Below are 19,346 nucleotides of genomic sequence, written 5' to 3'. Positions count from 1 at the left end.
ATAGACTCACTCGCAAATGATGCACGTCTTTCCAACCCAGTATCACGCCAAAGCGTCTAATACACCTGCTGGTCTTTCATAAAGCTCAGGACATATTGAGCTCATTGCAGTTGCAGAGTACATTATAAAGCTCTGAACAATGTTATGAACAGTTGACCGGATGTCATACTCGGAGATTATGCTCTGAGATGAGAATGAGGTCAACTTAATGTACTGAGGACATATGCCATATTTTAGCAGCTTGTTGTCAGCTAATTTGACAACATACAGGCAGTGAACAGTATAATTTGTGATTGCTATTAGCGCACTAATTAGTCTTCTGCATGTCTATTTACCCTGTCTGTTTTTTGACTGGAAGAGTAGGTCAGCCAGCAGCTCAACTGTTGGAGCAGTCTCTGTCTGCAGACTCCACATCTGTTACCCTGGAGTCACTTCAGCCCGACACAGAGTACGTCATCAGCCTCTACCCCCTGTTCCCCCGAAACTCTGCATCCCCGTCCATCCTCAACGCTCGTACATGTGAGTCCAACCTGTGTGAATGTGCATTAGATTAGATCCTGATGGGCAGGTTGGCACCTTGGGTGGCAGCCTCTGCCATCAGTGTATGAATGTGTGTGTGAATGGGTGAATGTTGACATGTATTGTAAAGCACTCTGCATGGTTGGAAGACTAGAAAGGTGCTATATAAATACAATCTATTTACCATTAATGATGATTATGAAAGCTTGTAATTTGATCAGTCTTAATCAGTAATACAGCTGTAAATTTATAGATTCATAGATGCGGTATTTGTACTTGATAGAACACATAGTATATAGTGATACTGTCTGCTTGTGGAGGTTTCAATTAGTAAACATTCACAATGTCTGTGTGTGGCATGTTTTTGCATGCGTCAGTGCGCCTTGAGGCAGTGCAGCAGTTATCAGTGGAGACGGCGTCAGAGGGCAGTGTTCATGTGCGGTGGAGAGCAGTCGCTGGCACGCGAGCCTACCGTCTAGTCTGGGGACCGTTTACAGGTCAGACAACATCAAACACATCAACATCTTTTATTCTGATTATGATTTTTTTTCCTCCTGATTTGTTTTAATTATGTTTCATGTGTTTTGTTTTTCTGTCTACAAAGGCCGGAATGTTGAGAGTGTTGAGGTTGCTGGTGACACTCAGTTTCACACTTTGTCCAGACTTCAGCCAGACACTGAGTACATCCTCACTGTCATCCCGCTGTATGAAGGCAACACTGAGGGCCCTGTAGCAACGGCCAGATTCAAGATAGGTGGGTGTAATTCTAGGTATTTACCACAACATCAAAGCTCAATCTCTGCCATTTGCTATTCCATTTATTTTTTTGTACTTTTATGTTTCTAAATCAGTAATTGTAGTGAACCGTATACTGTACAGCATTTATAAGACTGCTGTTTGAAAAGATGCTTGTTGTTTCCAGTGAAGCGACAGGAAACAGAAAGCGAAGATAGAAAATCTTCCTTGCTGTTTGTCCCTCTTCTGAAAACCCACACGTGTTACTCTTTAGCTCTGTTTAAGGAACACTTCCAGCACACCTACACACTCATTATACACGCACACCATCTGTCTCTCATGAGTAATGCACATATGGCGTCACTTCAGTCGGACCAGTATTATTTGAATGAAGTCTGAGTCACTGCAGAGCCACTGTACTGAGCAGAGAACTGGCAGACATGGAGGACTGAGAGGCCTTGTTTGCCCTAGTTCTGCCATCAAAGATGAGAGATGTATACACCACACTAACTTAAATTTAGCTGAGCTTGTTTCTCCGATGTTTGTTCCTGTGTAAACCAGTAGGTTTACAAGTTAGTTGTGTTTGTTGCTTGTGATGAGACATTTGTTCCTACTCATTAGGAAAAAATGTGTTGACTTTTTTTTTTCTTTCAGTACAGCCCACATTGAATGACTCATATTTATTTACAAACATGTAATTAATATATTCATCAGCACCATCAACGTGAACAAAATTCATGATCTTGGAATATACTTGTTAAGCTTTGTACATGAAGTCCTTGACAGTATATATTAAAGACTGTGTTAAAGTTAGATGGAAGAAAGTTAAAGTTCAAAATTCTCATTTGTCTTATTTATGGCATTTAATCATGCAAAGTATGTACATGAAGTAAAATCCTGACTTTTTTACTGTCTGACTCTCACTGGCCTTAAAGGGACATCAGTGGGTGCTTATTACTCAGACATGGGCTTGTAGACTTTGTTCTTTGACCTTTGAGCTGCCCTAACGACACCTGCCACTTATTCATTGATGTATGCTCATCACATGTGCAAGAAAAGAGAGAAAGTGTTTGTCTGTCTCATGGGGATGACCTGTGTGATGATTTCTTGCTCTTTGTCACATCATGCATTTGAACTTCACCCATGCATTTCTTTGAAACACGTCCACGTATTCTGTCTGAAATGAAAGATGCATTCTCCAATTTATTCAGTTGTCAGTGCTATAATATTGGCATCCCCTCAACACTGTAGTCTTTGTATCATTTTACAAGAGATTTCTGAACCCTAAAGATAAGAAAACCACCACCACAGTTCTGACATAGATATGTGCAATATGTGTATGAGAATATGTTTAAATACTGTATTTGAGTAATGTACAAATTAATTTTGGTTTTGCTTTGCACTGGGATCACTGATATCCCCAGTTATGTCAAATAAAAAAGCTAAGTTGCTTTAAGCCTCTGTAAACAAACTTTATTGTGAACAGTGGATCACATGACTACAGTATTGTATGTGTAATGTGAAAGGGGTCACTTGTAGTGACGAACCCAACAGTCTCTACAGTGTTTCAGTGTTTTTTTTAACTAATTGTTTTGGTTTTACAACCCACAACCTTACTATTTGGTTCGCTCTCACCGCTCCCATCAGCAGATGTTGTCAGCAAAAAAGCTCAGATAAACCCATTGTACACTGTATACTATCTGTGATATTCCCCACACGTCATACTTATATCATTCTACAGATAATATATATGATATGATATGAGACACTGTCTGTTGCACTGAGAGCAATCATCTTCCCATGAGTCCTGTAATTGTCTGCCTTCAGCATAAGACATGATGCTGTACTAAGTTAATGTGTCAGGGTGTGACATGTTTGCAAGCAGACCAGAATTTGTGGCTACAACCCTGTAGCTATGATGTGTTTTTAAAAGCGTGACTCAGTTGAAATGTCAGTAGAGTACTTTATAGTAGAATTCTCTCGAAGTTAAATGAATTCTACAGGTTCAACTGACTTCGAAGTACTGCAGCAGGTATGTGTGTAAGATGGCAAAAATACAGATTTCCTTTCATTAGCATTGTTTGAGTTTATAGTGAATCAAAATGTATTTCTACAAATAAATCAATTCTATAAATTTACTGTTTGTCAGTTAAGGATAAAGCAATGATATCAACAATGCAGTTCTAAATGTAATATTTTTCACTGATGGATTGATGGGAAAAGAGCTTTATTTATTACATGTTACATAATTACATACATATTATATAACACGCTTTCCTCAGAGCGTCAGGAGCAGCAGGTCCTCAGAGCAGCTACCACTGGACCCTCCTCTATCCGCCTCACCTGGAGAATCATTCAGTCCTCTCAGGGGTATCGCCTGGAGTGGAAGGAGGGGGAAGGTCAGATATACATAGATGTCACACACACACACACACACACACACACACACACACACACACACACTCACACCCATGCTCAAAAACTCATGTACTAATAGCATATGAACTCATATAAATGACTGTACTTTTAAGTAGGGCTGGGCAACATGAATGTTATTATTATGATCATAGTGATTTTGGTATCTAATGAAACCTGCAACAATTGCAAACCTAAAAAGTCATTGAACTCCATAGTAATGAAATTGTTTCAGATCTCATTTTTGAGTGACTTCAGGTTGCATAATGTGTGCCCTGATGACTTAATCATTATCTCTTCACTGTGTTATTTGGTTGAAATAATATTGCATTATATCCCACTTTGAAGGTACAGATAGTAGGAAGTATATACATCCAACACAACCACCTACAACTGATTGCTGCTCTGTCTCCAGGAGGCCGTGTCCAGACGCTGTCCTTCCCTAGAAGCACCAGCAGCTATGAGCTAACAGGCCTTCAGCCCAACACAGAATATGTCATCACCCTGTACACCCTGTTTGAAGGTCGTGAAGAGGCCACACCTGTCTCCACCACATCCAGAGGTCAATGACCCAGCCAGGGGGCACTCTAAACTCTGAATCCATTTTGGATTGATTTATGGGTCATGAATGTGCTGGATTGCAGTTCCGAATGATTTTTTTGTACTTGAATAGATTTTTCATGACTGTCCTAATCCTCTGGTGTTACAGAGGAACAGCCAGTCGGGAGGGTGTCCAACCTGAGAGTGGTGGAGTCTCTGGGCACCATCGTCAGACTTGGCTGGACTGGTGTTGCTGGGGCCACACAATACCGCATCATTATCCTAAACACTGATGGTAGACTGATTGATTTTATTGATTGTTTTATTTTTCATTTAGATTTCTTAGTGCCCAATTATGGATGAAAACATGTGTGTGAGTATAGTGTTGCTGTGTGCTTTATATCATGACAGCGGGAACAGATGAAATTCAGGTTATCCCTGGAAACCAGACGACCCTTGACCTCAGAGACCTGACAGTGGGGGTGTCTTATGGTGTGAGTGTCACAGCACTGGTAGGAGAAAATGAAGGAGACCCAGTGACTGTCTACATCAAACCAGGTGAGGCGAAAAGTGACAGTGTTCAACGTATACTGTGTATTGCTTAATGTGACATGTGGATCATTACCCAACACATCTTGTATGTCTAAATATTAAAAAAATATCTTTGAGAGCTCATTGCATTGGATGGAATTCCTGATGTGCAACCATTTCTTTGTCTGTGTAGTTGCCCTAGAAGGGAAATACTCAAGCCTGCTTTCTTAAAAAGAATTAGAGATTGTCACAAGAGTATGTCCTTAATTTCAGAACAAGGTGCTGGCAGAGTGACTAACCTCAGAGTGACAAACGCAAACAGTCGGAGAATTCGAATTGCCTGGACAGGTGTTACTGGGGCAACAGGGTACAGGATTACTTGGAGACAAGGCAACAGTAAGTTATGTGCTGAAAGGAATTTGTGAGGTCATCATTTTGAATGCTGTTTTGTCATATTGTATTTTACATCACATGATCAAACCTGTTGAAAAAACAGGTGACAGATTCTGAAGCTGACTTTGAAGCTTCATATCTTCATTGGCTTATTTTATATTCCTTCTTGCTCTATGTTGTAGTTGCGGAGCAGTCTCGTCTTGTGGGTGCGGACATCTTGGCTTTCACTATAGATGGCCTACAACCAGATCAGGCGCTGATGATTGGTGTTGCAGCTGTGGTTGATCAGCGCGTTGGAGAGGTGGTCACACTTTCTTCCCGGACTAATCCCCACAGTGGATCAGTGTCTGGCCTTCAGATCATTGACGTCACATCTCGGACGATACGCATTGCATGGACGCTCTCCCCTAGAGCGACTGGCTATAAGATCACTTGGCGGCGTGATGATGGTAAGCAATGATTAGCATTGGCAAGACAAGTTTACTTGTATAGCCCATTTCAACAGCAAGGCAATTCAGAGTGCTTTACATAGAGCATAAAAGGCATCAAGACAGAATATAAAAGCAACACAAGGCAATGTAAAAAAGACATTTAAATACAGTTAAAAAAGTGTTAAAATTTGGAAATAAAAATAAGCTAAAATAGAATAAGACAGATAAAACAATAAAATAAAAATTACAGTGCAGTGTAAGATATTAACCCTTAACCCTCAAAAGTCTTCAGCTGTGATTTAAAAAAAACTGAGAGTTGCAGCAGACCTGCAGTTGTTTGGGTGTTTGTTTCAGATGTGGAGCATAAAAACTAAACCCTGCTTCTACATGTTTAGGGGACAGAAAGCAGACCTGTCCCAGACCACCTGAGAAGTCTAGATGGTTCATAACGTAGCAGCGGATCAGAAATGTATTTTGGCTCAAAACCGTTTAGTGCTTTATAAACCAACAGCAGCAGCACCTGTGAAGACACCATTACAGTGGTCAAGTCTACTGAAGATAAATGCATGGACACATTTTTCCAAATCCTGCTGGGACATAAGTCTTTTAATTCTTGATATATTCTTCAGGTGATAGTAGACTAACTTTATAATTGTCTTAATGTGGCTGTTGAAATTCAGGTTTGAGTCCATGAGTACACCAAGATTTCTGGCTTGGTTTGTAGTTTTTAACATTCGATCAAAGCTGAGTGCTGACTTTTAATTACTCTTCCTTGGCTCCAAAAACACTTACTTCAGTTTTGTCTTTGTTTAATTGAGGAAAATTCTGGCACATCCAATCGTTGATTTATTCAATGCACTTACTCAGTGCTTGTATTGGACCATAGTCCCCTGGTGATATGGTTATGTAAATTTGTGTGTCGTCTGCATAACTGTGGTATCATATTTTGATGTTTTCCATAATTTGAGCCAGTGGCAGCATGTAGATGTTGAACAGAAGAGTTCCCAGAATGAAGGCTCGGGGAACTCCACATGTCGTTTTTGTCCGCTCAGATGTGTAATTACCTATAGACACAAAGAAGTCTCTGTCCTTTAAGTAGGATTCAAACCGATTCAGTACTGTGCCAGAAAGTCCCACCCAGTTTTCCAGTCTGTCTAGTAATATGTTATGGTCGACTCTGTCAGCATTAAATCCTTAAAGAAGATACATCAGTACATGATAGAAGGCCAACATAATGAATACTACAGTAAGTGGATTTGGGTGGTGATTTGACTGTCAGCCTCTTGTTGGAGAATTTCCATCTTTCTGCAATGTTGTTGCTTGTTGCAGGAGCTGAAACAACTCGTAATGTGGCTGCTGATGTCTCCTCCTTCGTCATTGATGGACTACAGTCAGATTCTGCCTACAGTGTGTTAATTTCTGCACTGAGTGGCTCTCGAGAAGGAAGTCCTGCCACTCTGACTATCAGAACAGGTACCACACTGAATTTGTCAAATGCACATTTTTGCTGTTGTCCTGAGAATATTGAGAAAAAGCTTGTATATAAGCAGGAAAATACAAAATACAGTAATTGGGACTATGTAAATAAAGAATGCTTGAAACACGTCAACTGTCTGTACTGGCAGAGTCAGATCAGTCTGTGGTCGGGACGGTGACGTCACTGCAAGTCCAGGAAACCCGGGGAGAGGTTGTCCGAGTCACTTGGGTTGGTGTGCAGGGAGCAACGGCTTATCGCGTGTCTTGGAGGAGAACAGATGGTAGGATTATTGCTGGTCTGTCTTTATTTTGTGATAAAATCTCATAAAGTTTTATAGATCTCACAGCTCATTTGTAAAGTTCCCAAAGTTTCCTTTAAACCATGCATGCCAGGTCAGAGTCTGACCTAAATGAGAAATAAATGATTTCTGTGATGGATATTCTATGGCTGCTGGACTGTGTTCAACTGCTCATTGCTTTGGCTGTATGCTGCTGTAGGTGGTGAGGAGAAGAGTCAGCTGGTCGGAGGAGACGTGACAGCAGTGGATTTAGACCGGCTAGACCCTGGAGCTCAGTATGAGGTGCAGGTCAAGGCTTTAGTTCAGAACCGAGAGGGAACCCCTGTGTCTGTCAGAGTCACCACACGTGAGTCCTGTCTTCCTATATCCCAACAGTAATCCAGGGTTCCCACAAGCCTTAACAATGATCAAAAGTTTTTCAAAGTGAATGACAAAAAATACATTAGATACATGAAATGAAAGGTCAAATTTAATGTGTTTATGTGCACATTATTATTATTATTATTATTATTATTATTATTATTATTATTATTATTATTATTATTATTTGATCGATACAGCTGGTCCCCCACTACCCACCACAACTTTACAAGTGGCAGAGATTACCCAGAGTTCTGTGCGGCTGGGCTGGACTCCACTACAAGGTGCCAGGGGATATATTCTACGCTGGAGAGAGGAGACAGGTGAAACATATTATTAAACATCATTATATGTTTTATTGCAGACATTAATATGCAGCTTTACAGTCTTGTGATTATAACTTTACATTTCTCAGACACTGGCCGGGGCCAGTCTGTTACGCTCCCGGCTTCATCCAGCTCTTACCAGGTGACTGGGCTTCGTTTGGGCCGTCGATACCGCTTTACCATACAGCCCACCTTTGAAAGTGGACTGGGAACAGAAAGCTCTGTCGATGAACGCACTGGTAACATACTAACATGGGTCTATTAATAAACTCAACATAGTTTTAAACATCTTTGGATACCTCACTTACTCATATACTTCTACTTCCACAGTGTGTGTGGGCGGGCGTTTGGATGTGGTGTTCCTGGTGCCGGCATCTACGGATCGGATAAACCTTGCAAGTCCTCTGCGTGCACTTCTCACTAGTGCAGCTGGGTCGATCCACACCATTGGACCCCGCGACTCACAGGTACAAATAAGTCTCAAAACTGGGCATGGAGAGATACAAGGCTGGTATAGCTCACATTATCTATGGGCATGTAAATGTTTTGCTTATGGCCTATTGTGAAATGCTTACATTTGATTTCGTTTTCTGCTTGTTTCAGGTGGGAGTTGTTGTGTATGGTTACAGACCCAAAATATGGTTCCTGCTTAATCGTCACAGCAGGTTTGACACACTGCTTCAAGAGATCCAGTCCACACCTTTTGATGAAAGCCCAGGGAATAATATTGGTCTGTTTTTTTCTCACTCTTTTCTGATGAATATCCTTACTGGTGTTGTCCCTCACTGAACTTAGTTGTGATATTGTCTGTCTCCCTCTGCAGGCCAGGCAGTGACTTTCACCCAACAGTACCTTTTGACCCCCTCAGCTGGACGGAGACCGACGGTCCCCGGTGTTGTTGTCATCATTGCTGACAAAAAATCTGCTGACAACCTCACTCTGGCAGCCAGTAATCTCAGAACTACAGGTGTGCTGGAGCAGAGCAGCAAGCAGTCATATTCTTATCATCTTTAGAATGAAAGTTAGGGTTTAGCTTCACTGGAAGTAACTCCCTGCCCCTATACGTATGGTTGGCTGTATGATAGAAGGCTTTGTTTAGCATTAAGTTCATCATCCACTAACCTGGTTCCAGATCTCCAGGAAATTAAAAATAAAAAAAATTATTGATTATCAGGTTAATCAGCTACAGACATGCATGTAAAATTCTCTTTGAAAATATTTCACATAGATTGTCTTAAAGCTGCAATGTGGGACTTTTGTCACCCCCTTCTGGCAGTGAGAGTAATTACAAAAACATTGTCGACATTGCTTACGTCATAGGCTCTGCCGTAGCCTACTCCGTTGCTACTGTTTCGGCTGTATAATGGTGGATAAATAGTTTTGAGTGTCACACAACCCCTGTGAAATGGCTTGTTTCACTATCAAAATTTGATCCATTCAAGTTAGCAGAGGGCTAAGCGGAGGTTAGCCGGCTCAGCCAGCACATATATATGTATATCACATATATATATATATATATATATATATATATATATATATATATATATATACACACACAAACCCCCAAAACCCCCAAATCTGTGTCTGTTCAACGAGAAAAATCTGTTGGTGTTCTTGCTAGGTGTGACAGTATTAGCAGTGGGTGTAGACCGGGCGAATACTGATGAGCTGCGTCGGGCATTGACGGATGGCAACACCCGGAACATCCTGTATACGCGTGATGCAGCACAGTTGGACACACTACATACTGGTCTGGCAGACTTGCTTTGTGGTATTGCCAGAGTACCAGTGGTAAGAAGAAATCTGGAAAAAGCATTTATTTTGTTCATAATTATGTTTCTCACATTAGAGACATCTCCCACTATTGTGATATTGCTATATCTATCACACTCTTTTCAGCATTATTTCTTCACCAAATGAAATCTTAAAGTTGGACACAGATTCTGATTTGTGGTATTTTAGTTAAGGAACCGGCATGGGTTTAAATGATTGTAATAAAGGAGCACCCAAGGACAAAAGGCTCACTCATCTCTGCTTAATGTTTCTGTCTTTGTTTCTGTCCAGACCGGTCCAGACCGGTGTACCGTTCAGTGCCCTCGGGTGAGTCATTCTGTAACTGCACCTCCATACTGTATTATAGCCTTTTTCATTCAGTTCAGTTTATTAACTAAACTCAGCTCCAGCTCTGAGGATTATACTGGACACTTTATGACTACCAGAAACATCCTTAAGCTCTAAATAAGTTTAATCTTTATCATTTTTCAGGGTGAGAGGGGAGAACGTGGAGAGAAGGTACAGTGCAGAAAGTAGCTCCTTTTTTAACCACTCTTCTTGTAATACATATTTTCACCTGTTTACATGCCATTTTTTGTTGGACTGCTATAGGGTGACAGTGGCAGAGATGGTGCAGCTGGACGCAAGGGAGAGCCTGTGAGTCATTCCTCATCATTGACCCTGATGTTTCTAAGTGGCAATGTACTGATTTTTCAAAATATTATTTATTGTACATCCTAATAATGTATCCGTCTGTGTTTGTGATGCAGGGTCGCGATGGTTTGCCTGGGAGGGATGGCCCCAGAGGCCCTGAAGGACGCCCAGGTCCACCAGGCCAAACTATCCCTAGTGAGCCCTCAGCAAGGGTGAAAGGTGAAAAGGGGGAGAGAGTGAGTACAGCTAAGGTCATACCAATATTACACAAACTTTCCCAATCAGGACTGACTTAACAATCAGTTTGTTCTCTTTCTAGGGTTTTCCTGGTGTTGATGGGAGTCCAGGGTTGCCAGGACGACCAGGTTCCCCTGGAAATGTAGGAGTCCCGGTGAGTGCAGCCAAAACCAAAAACCAGGGTACTATTGGATGAATTCATGTTTTATTAAAATGATCAATTATGTTGTTTTATTGTCCTTCAGGGTTCACAGGGCATACCTGGTATCAGAGGAGACACAGTGAGTAACCCTCTGTTATCCTGATCCACAGAGTTGTTAGGTAGACACTTAAATATCAAGCACAGTGCTTCCTAAGTCTTTTTCTATTGTTCTAGGGTGAACCCGGTGTGCCAGGGTCACCAGGGTCAAAGGGCGATAAAGGTGAAAGGGTGAGCTGAGTGATCATTTCTAACCTTTTCCCTAATCTACCCAAGTGCGTGTGTAGTTTGTTTGTGCCAGTTTGAAAGAGACAGAGCAAAATGATATGTAATATAATATTTGTGTGTTTGTTCATGGCACTTGCTGCTGTTGTTTTTAGGGTGAGCCAGGTTCAGCTATATCTGGAGGGGGTCTTCCAGGGAGGAAAGGAGAACCAGGCATCCCAGGAATACCGGTAAGAGGCAGACTGGAAAGCCTAGCACAAGATCCATCATCAAGATCCATGTGGCCACAAAGTGATAACAAATGAAATGGTCACATTTAGCCTAAATCCCACAGACACTCTCATCTGTGAAAAAATGTCCAACTGCAGCAGAGAGGTCAAAATGTGTTGGAAAATTTTAGATAATGAATCTGCAGCCCTCATTTCTTTATAACAATTAGTGTTTATATTATGTGTTAAGGGTGCCCCTGGTCGGCCAGGTAGCGACGGAGCTAAAGGTGCTGCTGGAGTTTCAGGAACGCCAGGTCAGGATGGTCGTCCAGGGATACCAGGAACACCAGGACTCTCTATCAAGGTTAGCCTCCTCTCCTGCTTTGATCCATTTCACTTAATTTAGAAAGTAATGCTTTAAATATTTGTATATTTATGTCAGCTCTTAAAGAGTAAATGTAAAAAATAACTTTTTGAGAACAATCAAAAGTTTGTAAAAATCCCAAATGGTAGAAAATCAGAAAGGTGAAGAATTGAAACTTACAGGCAAAGTACAAGCTATTTGGTTGGATAAAGCTGGACTCACCAGTGTTTCTCCTATCCCTTTAGTATCTTAGAGTGTAAAAACATATGGACCTGGTGGATTGATTAACATTAGGATATTGTGTTAACTAACTAATTTAATATTGCATAATGGATACAGAATTTTAAATCATTGAAATAGTTCCCCTGCTGTTATTGGTTGCTGGAAACATCAGCTTCAACTATTCATGCTGTTTTATTGAGCTTCTTAGAGACATTATACTGTATGTACAAGAAATCTTTTTACAATCGGAAATACATATGAAAGTCTATCTGTTCTTTTAGACTAAGCCCATAAATAAGAGATAATATTATCACCTTTAATGTTGTTATGCTTTTAAGTTGAGTAGGCATCGACTACACTGTATTCAGATTATTGTGAAAACAGATATTTTTAAAATGTATGCTTCACGATGTATACTCCATTAATGCATTCATTCATTTAGATTTTTACATACTGCAGAATAACTGTGTCTAAGACTTATTTCTCTGTAGACATTTTAAAGACCTTAATGAAATCTTTATGAAGTCTTTTGACTCTAACAACTGGTCTAAGATGCAACTGTTGTTTTAAGACTTGCACACACGGTGGTAGCATTGAGCCACTAACTTCCTCGGTGGAGGCTCAAGCATTTACTGCATGTGCTCACAAATCTGATGCTTGAGAGATTATTTTTGTCACACAATATCATATCAAATGTATGTTTTCTAATTTCAAAATGTTTTTTTAACAGATCTTAATGATTTTTTTTCCAAAAAGAAATTTTGATATTTAATTGAGACAGACACTGATGGTGCATATCTAGTGCATATCTGTGAAGACATTTATCTGGAAACTCACATGAATCAACTTTTTATAATTTTTCAAAATATGAATTGTCATTTCCAGCAAACTAGCAATACAGTACAAATTCTCAAGAATGTAAAAAAAAGATTTTCTTTCTGTGGATTTAAAAGAATTTTGAATCAAGAAAAGTATGATAAATTATTTGACTTCTGATGAACGATGATTACATATTTTTATAATTCAGTATTCTACCTCGTCTTGTATTTTCATGTAGCAGTTTGTCCTAGTGTTGAGATATTATATGGAGCAGCAGAGAGGTGGCTTGTTTGTGTATGAACCATGCATGCATACACATGAAGCACATCTACCTCTCGAGTAGGTTATCATAGAGAAACTTTATCCTTACAACGATGTTCTGCATCTTCTCTCTCTTTCTGCAGGGAGACAAGGGCAGTACAGGAGAGAGGGTGAGTCACACCATCACCAGCTTGTCCTCTCACTGCAGAGATATCCTGAGGAATATGCCAGCATAATGATTCTGAGCTCTTATCTCTCTTTGCTGACAGGGACCTCCAGGAGTAGGCAGCGGGGTGGCTGTGAAGGGCGAGAGGGGCTCCCCAGTAAGTGCCGTCAATCACTGACAATGTGCTGACACGTCCAGTTTGCAGATGAACTCTGTGTGCATGCGGGGGTGTATTTTGCATTTGCTAATTGCATTTTTATTATCAGGGTATTCCAGGATCTCCAGGGGATCAGGGTTCTAGAGGGCTAGCAGGACCACAGGGCGCCAAAGGAGACAAGGTAGCTGCAGATTGATTTGGTGTATGAGTGGATGAACACGTGGGTTGTTTATCTCAGAGACATGGCCTGTGGTTGTTTTTCAGGGTGATGGTGGTGTTGGGCCGCCCGGACCAGTGGGCAGGCAAGGAGAGCCCGGGGACAGGGTAGGTCAGACACACAGCGGTTATACATTGACGGCTGAAATTGTGATGATGAATCCAGTTTTTGCAGAATATTAACACAACAAATACTAGAAAGCAGTGACCGCACTTCTGATAAGGCTGCACACTCTTCCAAAGTTGTTATTTAAAAATGTTGAAACTGCATCTGGATCCAGATCTGTGGATATTTGAATTGATTTTGTTGCTGTTATGCCACGTTTTAACAAAATGCCCTCAAATTCAAGTGAAAAAAAAAGATTATTAGGTGAAATTTGTGGGAAGACTGATGAAAGTGGTTTGCAAAAAATTCGCAGTGAGAGAAAATGTAAATGGAAAGATGTTAGTCTAAGGAAAAAACAATCGCTGCTATACCTCACAGTTCACTAAATTTAATCAGAATCTCTACTTGGTGGAGGTGTTAAGTGTATGTTTTAAGAGTCATGCTGATGTCTTTCAGGGTCCTCGTGGGTCTCCAGGAGAAATTGGCAGCAAGGTAAGATAAAGGTGAGAAAAATTACTTCTGTTGTAAGGTTTAAATGGATGAATGACCTCTCTCACTCTCTCAATCCTGATAGGGCGACCGTGGACAGCCAGGTGAGCCTGGATCACAGGGAGACAGGGTGAGTCACAAGAAGTGAATCAGTCAAGCATGCACGTGTGTGTGTGTGTGTGTGTGTGTGTGTGTGTGTGAGAGAGAGAGAGAGAGAGAGAGAGAGAGTGCATAGTATATTTACTGTGGTCCACATTCACAGATATAGCAGCAGGTTTAGTTAACTTGTTAACACTTCCTATTCTAAATCACTGTTGCATGTTTACAGGAAGATCATTTTTAAAAAGTTGATTAATGTGTAGACGCAAAGGTCAGATGCAGAATGGCTGCTACTTTTTTTCTGTAAGTTACTGGTATTGATGGGAAAATTCCAGTTACAAAGGATGCTTAATAGTACAAAATTAACATCTTTCATTGAGCAATTGTATATGTACATTTTGTGATAGATGAGACTACTTAGCAAATTTCTCTGACATGTGTCCCCTTGTAGGGGGAGAGAGGATTGGTTGGTGAAACTGGGGAGAGAGTGAGTACAGCAGTGTTGCTTTAGTTTATGATTTACATGAGTTCAACTGTTAATATATTTAGTTTCAGACACGTTTTGTACTTTTATCTGAATAATGTTGTCTTCTCAGGGGGACCCAGGGAAACCAGGCCTCCCAGGAACACAAGGGTTGAGAGTAAGTTACAGACTGTCATGTAGTTTTGGCTAATGACATCAGTGTATCCTTTTTGTTTCATATTTGCTGCCTGAGCTGACTACTATAAATGCACAGGGAGTCTCATGAATGAGTCTTTCCATTTGTCATCAGGGTTTACCAGGGCCCAGTGGACTGGAAGGAGAAAAGGTGAGACTGATTCAATTAAGTGTAATCGTGAGGGAAGCAGCGAGTCAATAGGAACGTGATTCCATCGCAGAACGTTTCATAATCTGATGTAATGAATTTCTAAGCAAAGATGAAAGAATAAGTGAACGTGTCTGTTCCCAGGGAAACAAAGGCGAACGAGGGGAGCCCGCCAGAAGTGTGAGTTATCAGATAAGAAAAAAGAATCATGAGAAATAATAATTCATCTCTTCTTTCATTTTGCATATGCACTTAATGTCACCGACAGTCTTTGTCTGTGGTGACAAGTCTTGACTGTATTATTCATATCATCCAGGTTCCAGGTTTGGCAGGACAGAAAGGGGAACGGGTAAGCTATCACATTCTGCTCTCATACAACCACTCAGTTTAACAGAGCTCGCTGTGCACTGACTCCTCTATCCTTCACTCTGATGGGTTTCCTCTCCTTTGCTCTTCTCCCACAGGGTGAGCGAGGCCTCTCTGGTACTGAGGGGCAGAGGGGAGAAAAGGGAGAGCAAGGACAGAGAGGAGAGAAAGTGAGTAACCATGGGATGATAATGCTGCAGAAAATATGGATTTGTTTGCTTGTGTGTGTGTGATTGTGAGAATGTACACATAGAAACTGACCAAATGACATTTCTTAAAGGGGGCTCCAGGGTCAGGAGGGTCAGGCGTGCTTGGAGCTAAAGGAGAGCCAGGAGATCGAGTAAGTTCGGACTGAAATCGTCATAACACCACTCTTTATCAGAAGAGCAGATGGTGCAGTCATAATGTTTACAACTGCTGTGATATATTCCTGAAAATAGCATCCATTACTTATGAAACATTCCCCTGTGCCACCTGTCAGTGTAAGGCGTGCCCTAAAACCACTCAAAACCAAAAAATACATAAAACATGTGCTCTTCCCTCAGGGACCTGCTGGTATCAGTGGAAGGCCGGGTACCAAGGTGAGAAGCCTGCTGTGTTTTCTTAAGCCTCTCTGTTTATTCATCTTTATTTGATTGCTAAAGTGGTCTTGAAACTGTTCTTTAGGGAGACCCAGGTGAACCAGGGGAGCGGGGGGAGAATGGGCGGCCAGGAATCCCAGGAAAGCCCGGTCTTCCTGGGAAAGAGGTCAGAGTTCTTGTGTGTCTGATCTGGCTGAAACTTTCAACTCTTGACTGTGAAAAGTAACATGGTTTACTCTTCAACAGTATCTTCTCTCGCCACCTTTTCCGGTACTTTTATCAAAAGCTTGTTGTCAGCATTCTCTACATATAGTACCGCCAATTTATCGTCTGTCGATAGACTTATCAATTAATCACCTAATTTCAAGCAAATATTATTTGGTTAAAGCTTCTCCAATGTGAGAATTTACTGTTTTTTTTCTGTTTTACATTACTGTAAATGGAATTTCTATGGGTTTTGGACTGTCTGTCAGACAAAACAAGACATTTTACGATATCACCTTGGATTATGGGAAATTGTGATTGACAATTTAGTGACTGAATGATGAATGAAGAAAATAATCTGCATATTTATTGTAATGAAAGTAATTGTTGCTTGCTTATCTAATCGTGTTATCATTCTACAAATTTCTGTTGTCCAAATTAATGATCTGGCAGTTAGTGATATACAGTATATTGACAACATTCTCATTAAGATCCTGACAATGATATTAACTATATTGCCCAGCCCTTACATTAAGCTACATTATAGCATTCACTTCCATACCTGTCTTTACTCATTGAAGTTGCAATGGGAATAAAATAGCTCGTTATACTATTGTAAAAACAAAGCTTCTGTTGCTGCATGTTGCCCTCAGTGCTGTAATCAAAGATCAGAAAGCCTGTTTTCTGTTCCTTCTGACACGCATCTCTTTCCAAAGATGCCCTTTAAGAGGTAAAAACAAATACACTCAAATGTATGGCATGTCAATTTTCTCACATTTTCCCATGTATATGTTCGCTGTTGTGTAGATTTGAGATAAAATCCATGAATTATTCATTTTTATATTTTACAGGGAGAAAGAGGAGAGAAGGGTGATGAAGGCACTCCTGTAAGTTTGATCTGTTTCTTTTATTCTCTCTGTATCTCATTTTTAGAATACTAATTTTCATTTCATTTTTTGCTTGAATATTTATTGATGCAATTCTCATTATCTGAATCTATCTCTCACCAAAAACATTTTTTAATCCATGAAGATTAGTGTGAAGATGTCCATTTCCCATTACCATATTTAGGTATCAGCATGGCTAGTGGCATGGCTCTATGCTAGTAGCTCTGGTCCATACTGAAATAAATGAGCAACTCGGATTAAGATAAACCTTTTTTGTAGACATTCATGGTACCCAGAGAATGAACCCTAGTGACTTATCCTGTGGAATATCTCACCATCTATAAATCAATGACGCCAGCACAAAATTTTGCTACAGACCTTCATGGTCTCCAGAGGATGAATCCAAATGACTTTGTTGAGCCCCTGAATTTTTATCTTTCCTTGCTCCACCATGAGGTTGGCATTTGTTGTTTTGAGTGAAATTTCTCAACAACTATACGATGGATAACTGTTAAATTTGGTAAAGACATTCATGTTCCCCTCAAGATGAATTGGAATCACTTTGATGAGGTAGCCTACTTTGATTTACTTTGACCAAATACTTGCAAAACTAATTATGTTCCCATTATCCTCAGCTGTAGTTTGTTAAGTTCTAATTACTCAATGTTAGAATGCTAAAAGACTAAACTAAGATTTGTTACCATTTAGCTCAAAGCTCCACTGTGCCTAAGTACAGCCTCAGAGCTGCTAGCATGGCAGTAGACTATTAATCTTGTTTGTAATAAATTTGTTTTTCATCAGGGTGAATCTGGACTTCCAGGGAAGTCAGGAGAAAGAGGACTGAGGGTAGGACAAATGTCATTGATACATTTTTATAGTAAAGCATACTAAAACTTTAAAACTACCAAGTTGGAAAGATCAGTAAGGGGACATTTTTATTGACTCCCCTCAGGGACTTGCCGGTCAGCCAGGACGACCAGGAGAGAAAGGAGACTTGGGAGACCCAGGAGAGCATGGAAGAAATGTGAGACACACGTTTATGTACAGCTTTTCAATATGCTTTTGTGCTATTCCACCGAGGACTTGAGAAAAGAAACAGTGAGGAAGGTGAGCTGCTCAGCATCATTATTGATCTGTGTTTGATCATAGGGCAGCCCTGGACCTGCGGGACTGAGAGGAGAGAAAGGAGAACAGGTTTGTTGTCTACTTTTTTTTTCACAAAGTGCTTATCAAACTTTATATATACTGTTTGCGGATTCACACACTTCACTCTCTTCTTCAAGGGACCTCAAGGGCCTCCAGGACCACCAGGAAAAGTTGTGAGTGTGTCAGTTTTTTTTTGCCAAAATAAACCAGCTCCAGCATATTTTTACTGTTTATTGAACCTCATTCAACTCGATTCTGATAACACAAAGGAAGCAGAACTACATGTGATCTTCTGTGTTTGCTCTCTTCAACAGTCTGACATCATAGGCCAGAGTAAAGGAGAGAGAGGAGAGAAGGTATGTACTGTACCTGAAAAGAAAATGTGTGTCCATGCACAATTGCATACGTATCCTCTTATTACAGCTATTTATGGCCGACATAATGGAACAATTGATAGATAAAAATAAAATGAAAGACAGTGTCACAACCAAAACAACTTACATCAGTGTTGTTGACATCTTTGTGATTCCCAGGGCGACGCCGGCGACCCAGGAGAGCATGGCGGCAAAGGTCAGAAAGGCGAAGCAGGGACTCCAGGAGCCTCAGGCCTACGAGTAAGTTTTCCTCATTCTTGCAATTTTTAAATGCTTCCATGAGCATCTGATATGTCATTGTGTACTGTATGCATCAGTATGTCCACTGACCCCTTTCCCTGTTGATTTAATGTGCGTGACTGATGATCCTTTGTGACTTCTTGTTCTTTCCCTGCTGTTCATAAAGGGTCCAGAGGGACAACGGGGGCCTGCAGGCTCAAGAGTGAGTTTCTTTTCTTTCACTGCTTCTCTTCATCAGTTCTCATAACTAGATATCTGTAAATATCTGAATCATCGTCTTGTTGCCTCTCACATGTATTTACATCACTTTTACTTCTCATATTTCCAGGGTGACACAGGAGAAAGAGGAGCCCCTGGAGAGAAGGTTTGAAATCAATCAGTGCGTTTCTTACAATCCCACCTACTGATCCGTGTAATTTTATTAGTATTGAAAAAGTAAAAAACAAAGGATTTTCAGCTTTCTGGTGAGTGGCAGGTCTCACTGTCCTTCATTCCGCCGGATTCTGTTTCCCATGCAGTAG

At 40.6% G+C, this 19,346-nt stretch overlaps 1 protein-coding gene across 3 annotated transcripts in view; it reads left to right on the top strand.

Moving 5' to 3' along the window:
• Positions 1-19,346, top strand: part of col7a1 (collagen, type VII, alpha 1) — a 62,016-nt gene that overhangs the window by 11,236 nt on the left and 31,434 nt on the right. For all 3 annotated transcript variants that reach the window (XM_042406762.1, XM_042406763.1, XM_042406761.1), the window contains exons 10-60: positions 364-519; positions 897-1,016; positions 1,124-1,273; positions 3,537-3,653; positions 4,085-4,231; positions 4,379-4,504; positions 4,621-4,767; positions 5,014-5,136; positions 5,316-5,582; positions 6,894-7,037; positions 7,190-7,321; positions 7,539-7,685; positions 7,900-8,022; positions 8,115-8,264; positions 8,356-8,492; positions 8,629-8,755; positions 8,849-8,992; positions 9,647-9,816; positions 10,090-10,125; positions 10,291-10,317; positions 10,411-10,455; positions 10,569-10,688; positions 10,772-10,843; positions 10,935-10,970; positions 11,066-11,119; positions 11,269-11,343; positions 11,573-11,686; positions 13,132-13,158; positions 13,258-13,311; positions 13,421-13,492; positions 13,576-13,635; positions 14,090-14,125; positions 14,208-14,252; positions 14,673-14,708; positions 14,818-14,862; positions 14,995-15,030; positions 15,172-15,207; positions 15,344-15,376; positions 15,492-15,563; positions 15,674-15,733; positions 15,939-15,974; positions 16,060-16,140; positions 17,030-17,065; positions 17,867-17,911; positions 18,018-18,089; positions 18,215-18,259; positions 18,349-18,384; positions 18,526-18,567; positions 18,745-18,825; positions 18,992-19,027; positions 19,154-19,189. In XM_042406762.1, the coding sequence (XP_042262696.1) occupies positions 364-519; positions 897-1,016; positions 1,124-1,273; positions 3,537-3,653; positions 4,085-4,231; positions 4,379-4,504; positions 4,621-4,767; positions 5,014-5,136; positions 5,316-5,582; positions 6,894-7,037; positions 7,190-7,321; positions 7,539-7,685; positions 7,900-8,022; positions 8,115-8,264; positions 8,356-8,492; positions 8,629-8,755; positions 8,849-8,992; positions 9,647-9,816; positions 10,090-10,125; positions 10,291-10,317; positions 10,411-10,455; positions 10,569-10,688; positions 10,772-10,843; positions 10,935-10,970; positions 11,066-11,119; positions 11,269-11,343; positions 11,573-11,686; positions 13,132-13,158; positions 13,258-13,311; positions 13,421-13,492; positions 13,576-13,635; positions 14,090-14,125; positions 14,208-14,252; positions 14,673-14,708; positions 14,818-14,862; positions 14,995-15,030; positions 15,172-15,207; positions 15,344-15,376; positions 15,492-15,563; positions 15,674-15,733; positions 15,939-15,974; positions 16,060-16,140; positions 17,030-17,065; positions 17,867-17,911; positions 18,018-18,089; positions 18,215-18,259; positions 18,349-18,384; positions 18,526-18,567; positions 18,745-18,825; positions 18,992-19,027; positions 19,154-19,189 (4,364 nt within the window). The remainder of the gene's footprint in view (positions 1-363; positions 520-896; positions 1,017-1,123; positions 1,274-3,536; positions 3,654-4,084; positions 4,232-4,378; positions 4,505-4,620; positions 4,768-5,013; positions 5,137-5,315; positions 5,583-6,893; positions 7,038-7,189; positions 7,322-7,538; positions 7,686-7,899; positions 8,023-8,114; positions 8,265-8,355; positions 8,493-8,628; positions 8,756-8,848; positions 8,993-9,646; positions 9,817-10,089; positions 10,126-10,290; positions 10,318-10,410; positions 10,456-10,568; positions 10,689-10,771; positions 10,844-10,934; positions 10,971-11,065; positions 11,120-11,268; positions 11,344-11,572; positions 11,687-13,131; positions 13,159-13,257; positions 13,312-13,420; positions 13,493-13,575; positions 13,636-14,089; positions 14,126-14,207; positions 14,253-14,672; positions 14,709-14,817; positions 14,863-14,994; positions 15,031-15,171; positions 15,208-15,343; positions 15,377-15,491; positions 15,564-15,673; positions 15,734-15,938; positions 15,975-16,059; positions 16,141-17,029; positions 17,066-17,866; positions 17,912-18,017; positions 18,090-18,214; positions 18,260-18,348; positions 18,385-18,525; positions 18,568-18,744; positions 18,826-18,991; positions 19,028-19,153; positions 19,190-19,346) is intronic.

This window comes from Thunnus maccoyii, chromosome 3 (genome assembly GCF_910596095.1).
Source record: "Thunnus maccoyii chromosome 3, fThuMac1.1, whole genome shotgun sequence".
Taxonomy (NCBI): domain Eukaryota; kingdom Metazoa; phylum Chordata; class Actinopteri; order Scombriformes; family Scombridae; genus Thunnus; species Thunnus maccoyii.
This window is presented reverse-complemented; position numbering and strand designations above follow the sequence as displayed.